General features: G+C 35.0%; 2 protein-coding genes across 3 annotated transcripts in view; one reads left to right on the forward strand and one right to left on the reverse strand.

The window, feature by feature from the left end:
• Nucleotides 1-5,889, forward strand: part of LOC112053184 (histone acetyltransferase KAT2A) — a 24,805-nt gene extending 18,916 nt beyond the window's left edge. For both annotated transcript variants that reach the window (XM_052888626.1, XM_052888627.1), the window contains 3 exons: nt 483-573; nt 1,147-1,273; nt 2,343-5,889. In XM_052888626.1, coding sequence (XP_052744586.1) covers nt 483-573; nt 1,147-1,273; nt 2,343-2,409 — 285 coding nt within the window. In that variant the 3' untranslated portion in view covers nt 2,410-5,889. The remainder of the gene's footprint in view (nt 1-482; nt 574-1,146; nt 1,274-2,342) is intronic.
• The window catches only part of LOC112053181 (E3 ubiquitin-protein ligase goliath), a 126,725-nt gene continuing 116,095 nt past the window's right edge, over nt 5,879-16,508 (reverse strand). The window contains exons 9-12 of the mRNA XM_052888644.1: nt 15,880-15,976; nt 14,850-14,942; nt 13,415-13,518; nt 5,879-12,606 (exon numbers count right to left, since the gene is read on the reverse strand). Of these exons, the coding sequence (XP_052744604.1) occupies nt 12,498-12,606; nt 13,415-13,518; nt 14,850-14,942; nt 15,880-15,976 (403 nt within the window). The 3' untranslated portion in view covers nt 5,879-12,497. The remainder of the gene's footprint in view (nt 12,607-13,414; nt 13,519-14,849; nt 14,943-15,879; nt 15,977-16,508) is intronic.

A 16,508-nucleotide genomic window follows, 5' to 3' on the forward strand; every position in this document is an offset into this window, starting at 1 on the left:
GAGTGAAAAAGCGATATATCGTAAAAAAAACTTGATTAAAAGTTGTTACGTGACATTATATAAATAGTAAAAATATCCTCATATTTTTAATTAAAATATGATGTTTTAAATCAGATTTACCCTATCATCTTATTCGTCTTCTAATAAAAAATTAAAAAAAAAATGGAAATCACACGGTCAAGTGATGCCCTAAAAGCGGGACATTTAATTTGATTTAAAATTCGAGACGTCCCGCCAAAATCAGGGCGTCTGGCACGCTCGTCGGAGCTCTACATTTCTTTGACCACCAGCTGGTTATTGTTTTATGTACAATAAATTCAATTAATGACTTATCGTACATTTGTCAGCGGAGCAATTTTATTTTTTAAATATCAATCATAAACTGACCCCAGTTTAAAGTTAAACCCAAGTTTGTGTAGTAGCAACCGTCATCTTGGAAAAGTGATACAAATGGTTTTTGGTTATCTTAAATTTTTTTACAGGTGAAAAATCATGCAGCTGCATGGCCGTTTTTGAAGCCTGTAGACAAGGCTGAAGTTCCTGACTATTACGACCACATCAAATATCCCATGGGTGAGTATTAGAGCAACGATACACTGATGTCATGAATCCTATGACTAAGAAGTCTGTCGTTACAGTGACGTCATGAATCTCATGACTAAGATGTCTGTCATTACACTGACGTCATGAATCTTATAAGCAAGTCCTGCATCAATACACTGCAGTCATGATTCTATGACCTAGAATACTGTCGTTACAGTGACGTCATGAATCCTATGACTAAGAAGTCTGTCGTTAAAGTGACTTCATGAATCTTATAAGCAAGTCCTGCATCAATAATCTGCTGTCATGAATCCTATGACTAAAACGTCTGTCATTACACTGACGTCCTGAATCCTATGACTTAGAATACTGTCGTTACACTGACGTCATGAATCTTATAAGCAAATCCTGCATCAATACACTGCTGTCATGAATCCTATGACTAAAACGTCTGTCATTACACTGACGTCATGAACCCTATGACTAAGAATTCAGTCGTTGCACTGACGTCATGAATCCTATGTCTAAGATGTCTGTCATTACATTGACGTCATGAATCCTATAATATTAATATAAAGTCGGGTTTCTTTTGGTGTTTCACAGACCTACGCACAATGGGCGAGCGGTTAAAGGCACGCTATTACTCGTCGCGGCGCTTGTTCGTCGCAGACATGGCGCGCATTTTCTCGAACTGTCGCCTCTACAACTCGCCGGACACCGACTACTACAGGTCAGTTCACGCCACGTACAGCAGGGTTATGCTGTAATGATATTTGTTGTGAGAGTTTCGAATTCACCTATCTCTCTCTGTCTAATACGATACTATAGAATGAGATAGAGGTGAATTTAAATTTTACACTTGCTAGTTATACAAAAATGGTTACAGAATAACCCTGCTGGTATGATGGTCGAGTGGCTGAAGTTTTTTTAGTAACCTACTATGTACAGACTTCTAGAGTCCTTTTCATGAAAGAAGTCCCCCAAACGCGGCGTTAATGTCTTCATGGCTTATCGTCATTTGGTAATGGCGGTCTTATTGTCATTTATGTAAGACGCTGTCAATTTTAGTTCAGTTTTAGCCGTGGGACTTCTTTCATGAAAAGGAGTCTACTATTTGTGGCAATCGCGGATTTACCAGCAGTCTAAGTAGGCTAGAGCCTAGGGCGGCAGATTTTACAAACTACTTGCTAGAATATACTCAAAAGAATTGAATAAGTAAAGGTTGCCTGCTTTCACACTGCAACTGTGGGGTTGCCAGACATAAAAAGTTGACTCGTGTTATTTATTTATACATCCTCCGTCTCTAATATGTCAAATGAAAGCTTATTTTATGCTGAATTTAACAGTATTCGGTTGCCTTTATTTTTATTTAGTTCAATTTAGATTTGGTTTGAAAAATGGGTCTGGCTGCATTTATTTCTTATCACTAATAAAGAACACATGAGGTCGTTATCAACTCATATTCGGTTCGAGTCTCCTCTCAGAATCTCTCTGGGTTAGGCCAATAGTCCACCACGCTGGCCCAATGCGGATTGTTCATACTTCACACAGAGAATTAAGAAAATTCTCTGGTATGCAGGTCTCCTCACGATGTTTTCCTTCACCGTCTGTGACACGTGATATTTAATTTCATAAAATGCACACAACTGAAAACTTGGAGGTGCATGCCCCTATATATATACCCTCCGGAATCGGAGGCAGAGGTCATATCCACTGGGCTATCACGGCTAACAGATTAGGGTAAATATTTCTAATGTCGGTTCTTAGACCGCTAATATTAAGTTATGCGTTGGTTTCAGATGCGCGAACACGCTAGAGAAATACTTCCAAACGAAGATGAAAGACTGCGGCCAGTGGGACAAATGATCGGAGTTCAATTTCGACGACTTTTTCGCACAAGAAATACGAATTGCTCGCGCTGCCTTGTGAGTCGTCCTTTGTTTTAAAAAAAAAGCGTAAACCCTGGATTATGGCTTTGAAAAACCCCGGAATTTGAGGTACAGAACACAGAAAACTTATAACATGGAAAATTAAGAGTAAAAGAGACTATAGAGAATCTCAGAGGATTTCTTTGTGTCGAAGTCTCAGACCAATTATTGTATAGGACCTGTCTCGCTAGACGTTACTTTTCTGTCAAAGTATGTGATCAACGATCTACTGCGATTATAAAAACTGTCTCTATAGTATCGATCGATATTTCATAGTAATTGTAATTGTGTTTGTCGGACAAAGAGTTCCTTAAAATATCTTTTTGTGTAGTTGAATGGTGTAAAAAACGGGCAAAAACTTCTAGTTTAGTATAATATATATATACCAATTCTAAGCTCGTTCGCTCTTCAGAAAATAACAGACAATTTTATTCGTGAATTTGGGAGCGATACTAGTCCTTCTACAATTGGTCTGAGGTCGGAGTATAGGCTCAGAAAAGATGCCTTAATAAGCCATGGATTCACTGTGCGAGTGCTGGATCCATTGTGCGGCGTAGAGGAAAACTCCGAGTAGAGTCCGGGACTTGTGACCAATGAACGTAGGCTTAAGGAATTCTAAGCTCTTGAGGAATTTACTAAGCTCAGAAAACTTGCATCACGAAAATTGAAATTATAGAGACTTCAGAGGATTACATTGTGTTGGAGTATAGGCCCAGAAAAGATGTCTTAGCATGCCATGAACTCACAGTGCGATTGCTGGATCTATTGTGTGGCAGAGGGAAACAGTCCGAGTAGAGCCATGGACTTGTGACTAACGGTGTAGGATTATACTCTACTCTTTTTGATCGTAACTAAAAACTACAAAAGTATGTAATCATACAAAAAGCTCTGAAGAATTGATTGCATAAAATATGCTGCATATAATATAATGCAAAATTATTTAAGTATGCCATGAATTGTGTAGGTATATGGTTGGTATTAAATTTAGAAATTAGAAAAAGTAAAAGTTTGTATCCTCCAATCATGGACCCACAAAATTAGGAATATCAAAATATTCTGAGATAAAGACAAGAAAGCTGTGCTTAGAGTATTTCTATGAAATAAGAAATTAAGAAGCTACTGAAACGCTTAATAATAAATACTATTTTTTTTTTATCTTTTTTATTAGTTAAAAATCATAGTTTTTGAAAATACAGTTATTTAAGTATACTGTATAATATAAAATTGTGTTTGTTTGAGTAGATTTTCGAAGATTTGATCGAAGGTTTTATTAGTAATCTGACGTAGAGGTAACTTTTAGTCGCCTTTATGTTAATAAAATCTATATATTCAACTCAATATTCGATCTCGAACTTTAAAATTAATACGCGTTTCAGAAGTGTATTAAATTAATTAATATTTATACAAAATTAAGTTAAACTTTACATTTACTAGAATAATTAAATAGTTTGTTTTTATGTAATATCAACATTTGTAGGTGTGTGTATAATTGTTTATTGATATTATATACTTTGTTATTTACAACTAATGTAATTAAAACAGTGTAGGAAAGTTATGTCCGTTCCTGTGTAACCAAAGGGGACATGAGTTGCTGACAAATTAATTTAATGTCTTATACAGGGTGCTCGGGAGTATTTTCCATAACTTCAAGGTGTTGACGAGTCCACTTATAGGAGCCGAACTGCATAACTAATTTTTTTTTAACTAAAAAATAAAAACATTTTATGTTTTCATAGAAAGTAATTCATATAATTCCGATTATCCTTTCCACGCCTTTATCTATACTTGAATTTTAAAATACGTAAAACTTGGGTACGTCATAATTATAAGGATGCGTATAACTTATAAGGGACACATTTTAAGAACTATTTACAAAAGAAATATTATTTACCCAGAATTAATTTTAGAACACATACATGTTCCTTGAACATTTTTAAATTATTTTCGGTAAAGACATAACCCTTTTTCTGTAAATATAACCCCAGAGTTATGGAAAATACTCCCCAGCACCCTGTATAAAAACAAAATGTCGAAAAGAAAATTAATTTCTAGATAATGTTGTTTACTCACCTAATATAAAAGGAGAAACCCGTTTTCCATACAAGCACTAGCCTGTTGTAACGAAACTAAAAATCTATCATAAATTCAAACATCTAAGATTTCACTGTTCTGCAATGGATATCCATCATCTGATATGACAGTGAAGACTTCATCAAGCCAATTTTCACGGAAATGGCTGTATCAGTCAAATTACTAGTTTGTTTTTTCTGTCAAAAAAGCGTGAGTCAGCTCCGACGCACGAATGGAGTTTACTCTTTCAGATCGACTGTCTAAATAGGTGTATACACTGTTTACGTCTCAATACCTACGCCTGAAAAGTGAAAGGTGCGCAACCGAGGAGCAGCAGGCAGCCGCGTGCGCGTCCTTTGAAAGGTGCGCAGAATAGGGTGCGCGCAAAAACGTAACGCTGTCATTCGTTCATCGAATTTAACAGCCTATATTTTTTTCATACCAAGGGCTTTAAATTAAAAAATCGATTCTCAAGGAGTAAACTCCAAAAACCCCAAAGTATGCGATGGAGCAAGAACTTGGATTGTAATTAATATAGTTAACTAGCTGACGCCGCGCGGTTTCACCCGCGTGCTTCCCGTTCCCGTAGAAATACAGGGATAATATATAGCCTATAGCCTTCCTCGATAAATGGGCTATCTAACACTGAAAGAATTTTTCAAATCGGACCAGTAGTTCCAGAGATAAGCGCGTTCAATCAATCAAACAAACAAACAAACAAACTCTTCAGCTTTATTATATTAGTATATATTAGTCTAAAACTTAAACAGAAAAATAATTATAAAAACTTGAAAAAAATTATAAATACGTCAAACGCGGCTGCGCCATGATGGATTTCGTATTACGTCATTATGTCAGCAAGCAACCACGTTTATGTTAAAGATATACCTATGTATGTTACGGCTAGAACCCGAAGTGTTGCTATAGCTTGGCAACTTCGTTCCTAACACTCACGATATTCCGCGCGGGCAGGGGGGCGTGTAGCGATGAATGAAAAACCTGATGATGCACGTCACTTCCGATTACGATTCCGATACGATTTCACACCCGCGCAGTATTTCCCCCCGTCGCCCGCATATCATGGGAGTGTTATCAACAAACTTGCCAGACTATACGTCTATTACTTTTGTTTGTATAAAACTATGTATAGGCTAGTATCACTCCGACTAGAACTAGGTCCTATTTTATGATCTTTTTTTTTATTTTTTGTAGTACTTTTTTACTACATACTTGTGAAAAATGGTGTACCCTATTTAAAATAGCGTAGTACTTTTTGGGCTGTTTCTGTAAGATATATTAACTATAAATAAGTGAATTTTGTTAAAATAAAAGTCAAATTTCAATACTGTATAGGTGTTTTTTTTATTTTCAACACAATACATTTTGTACACACTCGGGAGTACATCTTAGAACTCTTATGAAGGGAATGTAAATATATTTTTACATGATATTTGCTGTTGCATATATAAAGTACATACCAGTCTCCTTGTTAACATTAAGAAATCCAATGGATTCCTATTTTTTTTTTCATTATTATTATTAACAATAAGTACCTTATGTATTATCCGTAATTAATAACTTAAATGCTCACTTAAAGAAACAAAACTTAAAAATAATGTTAGAAATGACATCGCTTTTTTTTTAATTAATCGGTGCTGAAAAGGCTTGCGATGGAGGAACAAAGTATGACAACTATGACGTCATACATCCATCCGACCAATCAGAAGGCGGCATAAGCAAGTGTTGTGATTGGTCGAGAATAGAATGCATATTCGTACACTGTACAAATTTTCGTTCCCAACAGTTTCTACATCTGTTTATGAAAAACCGTTAGACTACATAGGAAATCTTTCCAGATTTCTTGGTCATTTATATGTTGGCACATTTCAAAATGGAAAATTTATTCCAGAGTTACTTAAATCAAGTTTAAGGCATTGTATTATGAAACTTTTGATGCAATAATCGTATAGAAAATGATATTTTCACATTTTATATCTACCCTCTTGCCTGTGGCTAAAATTACTAAGTTTAACCAATAGCAAAGATTTAGATCTACGCAATGCATCTGTCAAGTTTAATTATAAATGCCTGTCAAAAAATCTTCAACTTAGCTTATACTTATTTATTTTACTTTTATACAGTCATCCGCAAACCTTTTCAGTAAAGATTTATAATTAACACTTTGGTATTTAAAGTATAATAGAACCAAAAAAACTAGGCACATTTAGGTACATAGGTTCCAAAAAGCGATATAATTCATAGTTAAACTCAGACTAGATTTTATTAACTACCATATTTAAGAGCCACGAAAAAAATTTAACTTAACTTCTCAGGGTGTTCATTTATTTGGGATAGAATGTATAAGTTAAAAAAGTCTGAAAAGCTAATAAATTGCTTTTTTGTCTTGAAAAGGGAAATTTGAGGTTAAGAAACACCGACAGAACCATAATCAAATGATATGAAATCAAAAGGACTTTTCTTGTGAATATAAATTCTCAATATTATACAAAGGATAATATCTCAAGGTTCAACAGTTATATTATAGATTTACTGCTTTTATTGAAATTAATTGTCGAGTGAGAAAAGATTTTTTAACCGACTTCTAAAAAGGAGGAGGAACATTCGACTAAATAGAAAGTCTTATTTAGCGATTTAAAAAAGAGATTATCAATTTTTTCCTTAATTTGTCTTGTAGAAATACATCATAGATGTAATAAAAATCCCAGATACCGTCTCCTGAACTAATACTGACGCACCCCAACGATTTCAGTTCGTATACATACACGCCGATACGCACACAGATGCACATATGAAGACAGACCGCCAATAATTTTCTATATCTGGCAATACTTCATACACACAGATACTCAGCGCCATTATGGTTCTTCAGTTAATTTAATATGAAACACGGCTAAAACTCACGTGACTCACAACGTTGGAGTATGCCCGACTAGTTTCAAACCCATAAGAGGCCCTTAGTCATAGTTATACAAACGTGAGTTTTAGTTGTGTTTCATCGTGAATTAAATTGATATATGATTAACAAGATACTTTAGGTTCTTCATTTGTTTGACAGCGAGATACCGTCTACGTATTTTAGAAGTCTATGGTCTACATTATGTCCCAAATAAACAAAACACCCGCTATGTTGCTAGCCACAGACGGTTGTGGATATGCGAGCCCCAGCAACGCAAAACTACAATATGTATAATTGTGACGATGCATATTAACCCCAATTTAAAAAATAACACATTAGTAAGGCAAAGAAAAATTATTTTTGAAACTTAAATTAACAAAATTTGCTTTTGTTTTTTTAAAAGCAATATATTTGTAGTTAAGTAACACAGTTATTTTATAAACAAAAAAAAATCTTAGCATTTGATCTACAAGTAAACAAAAACGGGAAAACTATCTCTATTACAATGACAAAGTTATTCTTAAAGGAAAATTGTTGGTGTATGTTCTCAAAATTATAGCACAAACATTTTTTTTTTTGAGGGGTTAAAGACTTAATATTCTAACATGTGTACGGTGACCATTAAAACAGTAAATAGAATTGAAATATAGAAGAACATAGACAAGTAAGAAACGGCGTATCGCACTTGGAATATGCATGTGATTCGAAATAAAGCCAGAAATTCTTTGAATTATTTTTTTTATTTTCTCAGTTTATTTCAATTATTAAAATTGTACGGGAAATTCAATAATAGTGAAACGTTTGATATTGGTCCAATCGAAGTGACGTTATTTTCCATGTTCAGGAAACCAATAGAAAGGTGTCTTTTGATATTTGTGACGAAATAGCCTACGTTCACATAGCGCGCTAAAATGGCGGTGTTTTGAAATCTTAAAATATGACAGATATTTTAAGTTTTATTTTGCAGAATAATGTTTTATCTCGGGGTTTTACATAAACCATAGATTGTTACGTCAGATATCGATTAAAAAAATATAAAAAAACAGGTAAAAACCTTAATTGTTTTTATGCAGATATGAAATACGAAATACGAAAATGAGTGTTTTACCATTCCAATTCCTTTTCAAGCTAACACCAGTATCTCAAAGTTTAACCAAAACAGTTCATCCAAATATTGAAGTGTATTTCCTAAAAAGATGAATGGAGATTTAATAGTTTTAACGGTCACCGTTCAGTCCGACTATTAATAATGATGGACGGACGATATTAACACAAATATAATTATTTCATAAAGGGCCACCACAACCAATGTACCAAACATCCAAAAATGAAATTTTAATGAAAATAATGGATTATTATTTTATGAGATCATCCAAACGAATTTTAAGTACAACATTTTCGAGGGCTCGATTGTTTTCATAATGGCATTTTGTTGGTAGCTGCGCCCAAAAGAGTACTTAAATTAATAAACTTTTGATGTCATTTGAGCGCAGTTACTTTAACAATAGGAATCTAATTTGACGCTTCAGTATGTTATGTTAAGTAAAAATGTTGCTACTGTGATTTTCAAAATTCAATTTTGTTGTATATAATTTTTTACTTCTATTACCCAAAAAGTTAGTCATTGTAGCGTACCAAAGCGGGAATAAAATAGCATATTAAGCTCTAGAGAAATCAGTATTTTTTGTTATATTTTATTTACCAACGATCCTTCTAAAATTCGAAAAATATTTATTCAGCAAAATAATGAACTCGATTTACTGTATCGTAATGAGCTGTACATTTGATTTTAATAGAATAAATATTTAATTGCTTTATTTTATATTCACGATAGCGTGCTTAGTGAAGAATATAAACACACTGCGTTAAAATATCTGTCTTCATATTTTAAGGATCATTTTAGTCTCTTCTATAACAATTTACAATTTTTGGACAGAATTTAAATCAATTGCCGTCACTTTTTCTTTTACTTAAACCATAAAAGAAAGACAGCAATAAATTTAAACATTTTACATAAGATACACGGTATTTATACTGCTGTGTACTAAAACTGCATCAAAAATTAAGTAACTTTTAGAATTAGACAGCGAAAAAAAGAATTACAAAAGTCAGGTGATATTTACTGTGGTATTTAAGAAATTCTGTTTAATTTTATTAATTATGGTTTTATTTGCAAATAATGCCATAATTAAGTAAATTTTTTTTTGATAAATTAACGACTTTAATAAGTTAGTAAAGTTTAAAAAAAAATCTTGATACCTAGGAAGTCACTCAGAATATTGTTGAAAATTCCTTTTAAAAATAAAGTAAGTTAATGATCCGTATTGTGATCCAGAGGCGTCAAATTAGATTCCATTATAATTTTACATATTATACATTTTTCTTCGTACCTTGTCTGTTTTTTAAAGCAAACAGTGCAAAAGTAACCCAACAATACATGTATATTTACAGAATTATATGACATCTTATTTAATCTAACATTACAGAGATTTAAAATGTGACCTTAACTTTGGTGTTTAAAATATTTTTTATACAGAACTATGTCCTGTATTTATATCATAATTATTTTTATGTGGCATCTTCATAAATTCACACTCTGCCTATGAATTAACATGATTTCATTTTCAGGGTAACGCCATGGTCTGTCAATCCATAGACTACACAAACACAGTGAATAAGAGTTGCCACATAAAATAATGTATGTTTTGCGCCAAACAAATATTCATCTCTGAAGTTGCAACACAAACTTTCGTAAAAGACAAAAGTTCAAAAGACAATTATTTGGCGAGAACTATATATAGAGTAAATACTCAATTAGAGGCCGTACAGACTACCTTAGTATTTTAGTCGAGTACGAACGATTTTTGGGCGGTAAATTCAAAAATTGTTCTTATGCGACTAAAATACTAAGGTAGTCTGTACGGCCTAGTAGTCCGAACTAGGCTTTAGAGATTGCTGCCTTTTAGATTGCATGATTGCCTGCTGATAGACTTGAGCATTCACTTGTAATGAGTATTCATGTGAATGTTACATCACAGAAAAAATACGATAACGAGCGAGCGTTCTAGCGCGCATTTTAGCAAGCAGATTTCCTTGATCGAATCGAGCGATCACTTAAATTCTCAGGATGTTCGTTCGTAGCAATATTTGGCTCTGCTCGGCTCGTCTCGTTGTTTAGTTCGACAAATATAAAAACGGTGAATACTCGAGTCTATCAGCACTTTTAGAAATTGCTAAAGGCGCTTTTGCATGCTACGCACACCTATTCATAGCTTACGGAAATTGGGTGTAATAGTCCCTAGTTATCACGTTCGTTCGATTACACGTCGAGCCTCGACAATCTACAGATATATACTCATAACCTTCACGGCAACCCTTCGAAAATACCATTAGAGGTCAAATCAAGAATCTCTAGCAAAAGGCACTAAGCTAAGGTTCTAGCGACCGGGGAATCGAATTCATATACTGTAGAAAATATTTTAAAAAATACGTTCTGTACCTGCCTACCAAAATTTACTATGGTAGGAGCGGTTTCAGTTTTAAAAATATATGTTATCGAATTAAGAAATCTCCTTTTTTGAAATTGCTGTAAAATGAGCTATTGTACGCGCAAAAGTAAAGGTAGACTCCGTGCCGCGAAAGAAGTACCGGCTAAAACCTGAACTAAAATTGACAGTGCCTTACACAAATAACAATAAGACATTACTAAATGACAATAAGCGCCATTTAAGACATTAGCGCCGCGTCTATGGGACTTGTTTTGTTGCGCGGAGTTAACAAGACTTAAGTTCTAAAAGTACATAAAGTATTATGTTAGGTCACTTTTCCACTGCAAGCGATTTAATTTATCATCATAACATGCGTCCATTATTTCGCGAACGCAAACCGTCGTTGACTAGGCGGAGCCGCGGTTTTGCCTACCTACACTACGTACTCAGTAACTAAATAGTTTTTCATTAATAAAAAAATATCACTTGTCATCCACTGTTTCACTACACATATCACTGGATATACTTATATTCTATGTACTAAGGATTTTTTCAATGGACAAACATTTTTATTCTTAAATATACACATCATTTCATTGTTGACAGCTATTAAATGTTTTGTCAATGTAGTTGACAGCTATTAAATGTTTTGTCAATGTAGTTGACAGCTATTAAATGTTTTGTCTATATAGTTGACAGCTATTAAATGTTTTGTAAATATAGTTGACAGGTATTAAATGTTTTGTCAATCTAGTTGACGGTTATTAAATGTTTTGTCAATGTAGTTGACAGCTATTAAATGTTTTGTCAATGTAGTTGACAGCTATTAAATGTTTTGTCAATGTAGTTGACAGTTATTAAATGTTTTGTAAATGTAGTTGACAGCTATTAAATGTTTTGTCAATGTAGTTGACAACTGTAAAATGTTTTGTCAATGTAGTTGACAGTTATTAAATGTTTTGTCAATATATTTAACAGTTATGAAATGTTTTGTCAATGTAGTTAACAGCTATTAAATGTTTTGTCAATGTAGTTGACAACTGTAAAACGTTTTGTCAATATAGTTGACAACCGTAAAATGTTTGTCAATGTAGTTGACATTAATTAAATATTTTGTCAATGTTGTCAACTATTTTAAGTTCCGTCAATTTAACAACATCTACAATGGCGTAAATTATTTACGAATTAAGTTCATGAGTTTTGCTAACGCTGCGCTAGCGAGCGTCAAAAGCGATTATTTTGTTATATCGCGTCAACATATGATAGAAACGTATACAATGACCCACTAAAGGGCCTTTCTCCTAACAGGAGAGAAGATATCAAGCTTACCACCACGTTTCTTCAAAGCGGGTTGGCGGGTTAACTAAAAGTTTTACTTAATTTTGTCGCCATTGAAAATCCTTTAGCACATAAAACATAACCGACTGAAAAGTCTTTTTTTTGTATTTTTTTCTGTGAGTATTTTCGTGGTGATTTTCGTTAATGAACACATCACTTCGGGGATACACTGCACATGGGCGCGGGGTCGCGCTGTGAGGGGCGGCGGGGGGCTCAGTCGTGGGAGGCCACGGAGGCGGCGTCCTCCCGGGAGCACTCGGCCCTCTGGCTGTGGGTGCTGTGAGTGCTGTGGGTGCTATGTGTCGGTGACGCGCCGCATGATCTGTGGAGAGGAAATTTAAAAAAAATTTAGAAAAGTAACAGTGAAAAACAGTCGCGTGTTTACTTAACATCAGCTTTTCTAAATATGTACTTTAAACTTTTGTTTCTAGTGGGAGGCGTCGGCCGTGGCTAGTTACCACACCCTACCGGCTAAGACCGCCAAGCTATTATCGTTTCGGTACGATGCCGTGTAGAAGCCGAAATTGGTATGGATTTTCGTCCGCTTCGTAGCAAGTTAGCCCGCTTCCATCTTCGGTTGCATCATCACTTACTTATCAAATTAAAAAAAATAAAGACTATTAAAGAAAATGAAAGCATTTAGTCTTCAAACTAGACAGAAAATACATTTATACTGTGTAAGTGTGTATTTATTAAAAATCACACAGAACAAAAGGACTTAACAGACAAATAATACAGTGTCTTAGAAGGTTTTCGTTTTTATCTTTTAAGGTACTGAACCCTAAATACAATACGCATGTACTTTGTATCGCAGGTGAATTCTTGGTAGGTAGGTGAATAGGTGTGTGCTCTGTCTTATTACACATTTAAGGCTTAAAACTGACCATAACGCCTCGGGCACGTATCCGCTATGTATCGACTCGATACATTCAGTTTTGTTTTGTCATGTCAAAATCCATACTTTAAAGCATACTTAAAGGATTATGTATCCTTTAAGTGTGCTTTAAAGTATGGATTTTGGCGGTGGTTAGATGGCGATATGATACGGAGGCGGTGTCGTGTCTGAGCCGTGCCGTTAATGTGTACTGCGTATCGTAACGTAGGTATGTCGTCATCGTACTGGCCCGTACCTGTCGGGTGGCGGGTCGGTGCGCGCGGGCACGAGGTGGTCGGGCGACGCCGCGCGACTGCTGCGCTCGCTGCCCGCCTCCTCGTACGAGTTGTCGCTGGTTAACTGCAACACGACCATAGACCATATAGAGTTATATGCGTAACAATAAAAATAAGTTAAAATTCTTCAATGTTTTTTTTCAAAATTGCATAAACTTGCAAATTTACGTAAATAATATATGTATAATATATTATTTACGTAAATTTGCAAACTTCTCATAAAAAAAAATCGAAACAGTCCGCTAGTACTGTTCAGACAGACTGTTTTGATATTTTGATGAGAAATATATTATGTAATCATATTTTACCTAAATAAAATATATATTATAATCAACCAATGACAGTGCGCGCTTTTTTGTGCAAGCCTTTTGATTGGACGACAGAAACATCCAACTTTTAACGTAACATCATATTAACTTGATAAGGCAGTTTGGAACCCTTGAACCATAAATTTTAAATATATGACTAATTATCACAATTATCTAATAGTATTGGCGTTTCAAAAGTGCTGGTATACTAAGTCTAATTAAAATAAATTAATTTAGACTTTTTTTTACTACAGTTATTTGCATGACTACAGTCTCACCTGCTGCCAACTGACGATGCAGTCTAAGGTGAATCACGTTAACCTGTAAGAGGCAGTGGGGAGTTTTGGCGGGAAAATAAAAATAATAAAAATGGCGAGTAAGCTTGTAAATGTTTTAAGTGATCAATTCTATTTTCTCACAGGACTGTATCAAAACTCCAACCAATCACAGTGCGCGCTTTTTTGTGCAAGCGTTCTGATTGGTCGAGGATTCCTTTCGAAAAACATTCAACTTTTAACGTCTAGACTCATTGGTAGCAACTGACGATGCAGTCTAAGGTGAACGTTAACGTGCAAAATAGGCAGTGGGGAGTTTTTCGTTTTGAAAATTGTAGAAATTAATTAACTATCGTTTTATTTTCATTGATTTGCTGCATTTTAAGAGTTTTAATGTATAAAGTAGAATGGTTTTTCTTTTATTTAATATGGTTCTGTAAAGGTGCACAAATGAGATGGAGGTCGCAGAAATCTATAAAAATTTTTGGTAAGGTAGCATTGACTTGACTTGACATGACATAGAACCATAGAACCAAATGATGATATTTAACTTCTTTCGCCCTAAAAACCAATTATTTGATAAAAATTGACGACTGAAATGCACAAACGGCGAATTCATAATGGATTTTTTTTCTTGGTTGTCTCTGGAAGAGATCGCTCATTAGCCATAAAGCCGACAACTGTACATATTGGTTTTCTAAGTCAATTTTTTGCTTATTTAATTATTTTTGGTGTACAATAAAGTATATTTCATTAAAAAAAAGAAGTAAGTACACTTAATATTTGAATGATTGTTATGTATGTATGGTTACCAGCGTGAGTGGGTGTCTGTTCCGGGCCGGGCTGAGCGACGTGCGCGCCTCCTCCACCTCTAGCTGTAGGATGCTCTCCTGACTGCCCGTGAACTGTGGACGAAATTGTTTAATTGTTCAGCTGTTGCTAATAGGCTAGTTGACACTTTTTTTAAATGGTCTTAAATTGTTCATTATCGTTCTACTAGATTGAAAAAAAAATATCATATTTTTTTGAGATGTGATTACATTAAAATTTTAGTTTTTAAATATGTTTTTGACAATATAAGCTAAAACGCCAATGAATGAATGATGAACAATTTAAGACAATTAAAAAAAAGTGACAAATAGCCTTTTGTTTATAACATGCGGATCTGACTTGACCTCATAAGAAGGCTCAATGCTAAATGACATCGCCAGAGTTTCCAGGGAGCCAACGTCAATCCATCAGATCTCTTGCCATCATCCCGACTGATTCCTGACGGCTCGATTAGCGCAGGAATATTTATGATGGCAAGAACCCTTTTTATTATATCATTAAGAGAGCCATTGGAATTTCTCTGCGTGATCGAATCAGGAATGAGGAGATCCGCAGACGAACCAAAGTCACTGACGTAGCTCAGCAAGTCGCGAAGCTGAAGTGGCAATGGGCAGGCCACATAATTCGCAGAGCCGATGGACGTTGAGGTCCCAAGGTGCTGGAATGGCGACCCCGCACCGAAAAGCGCAGTGTTGGTCGAGCCCCCACTAGTTGGACCGAGGACATCAAGCGGGTTGCAGGGAGCCGCTGGATTCTGGCGGCTCGAGACCTTTGTGCTTGGAGGTCCATGCAAGAGGCCTATGTCCAACAGTGGACGTCTATCGGCTGATAAGCAGCCAAAGAAAGCCATGCCGAAATAGCCACTCCTTTGGTATAAAAGATCGTGGATTCCAAATTTACTTGAATCTTTTCGTGAACATTTGTGCCCTAAGCACAGTGGAGTACCCAGTCTGACTACTAGAGCCACACGAAACCTTTAATTATATAGTGTTATATGTGTATTGTACTCACCACAAAGCCATAATACTTGAGGATGTCCATCTTGCACATGGGGCATGTCCTGTGCTCCAACAACCAGGGGTCGATGCAGTTCTTGTGGAAGTCGTGGCTGAAATGTGATCATAACATAGTTATTAATCTAGCCTCGTAATGTGGAAATTAGAGTAGCTATAAACCGAGAGAAGTAAGGTATAATAGTCACGAGTAAAACCACAAAATGAACAGGATGCTCGGCCATAACTTCAAGGTGTTGACGAGTCCACTTATAGGAGCCAAACTAAAAAACAATTTTTTTTTAACTTTTACGGACGGACGGACTTTCGCATTTGTAATCGTATGGACGATAGTTATTAAATTCATAATTGAAGTTACCGATATGACACGAAATTACATAATGCTTTTATCATAAAAATGGAACCGACTTCAAAGTCGTATTTCAGTTATCTTGATTTTAACACAAAATTACTAAACCGATTTTCAAATCGAAAATAGGACCTATCTGGAAGTATACTCTGCCAAACAAAAAAATAATTTTCAAAATTGGTTAATAAATGACGAAGTTAAGAGGTAACAAATATTATAAAAAAAACATATAACCACCGTTTATTGAAGTCGGTTAATAAAATGCAACATTATGCAGG

This window comes from Bicyclus anynana, chromosome 23, assembly GCF_947172395.1.
Source record: "Bicyclus anynana chromosome 23, ilBicAnyn1.1, whole genome shotgun sequence".
NCBI lineage: Eukaryota > Metazoa > Arthropoda > Insecta > Lepidoptera > Nymphalidae > Bicyclus > Bicyclus anynana.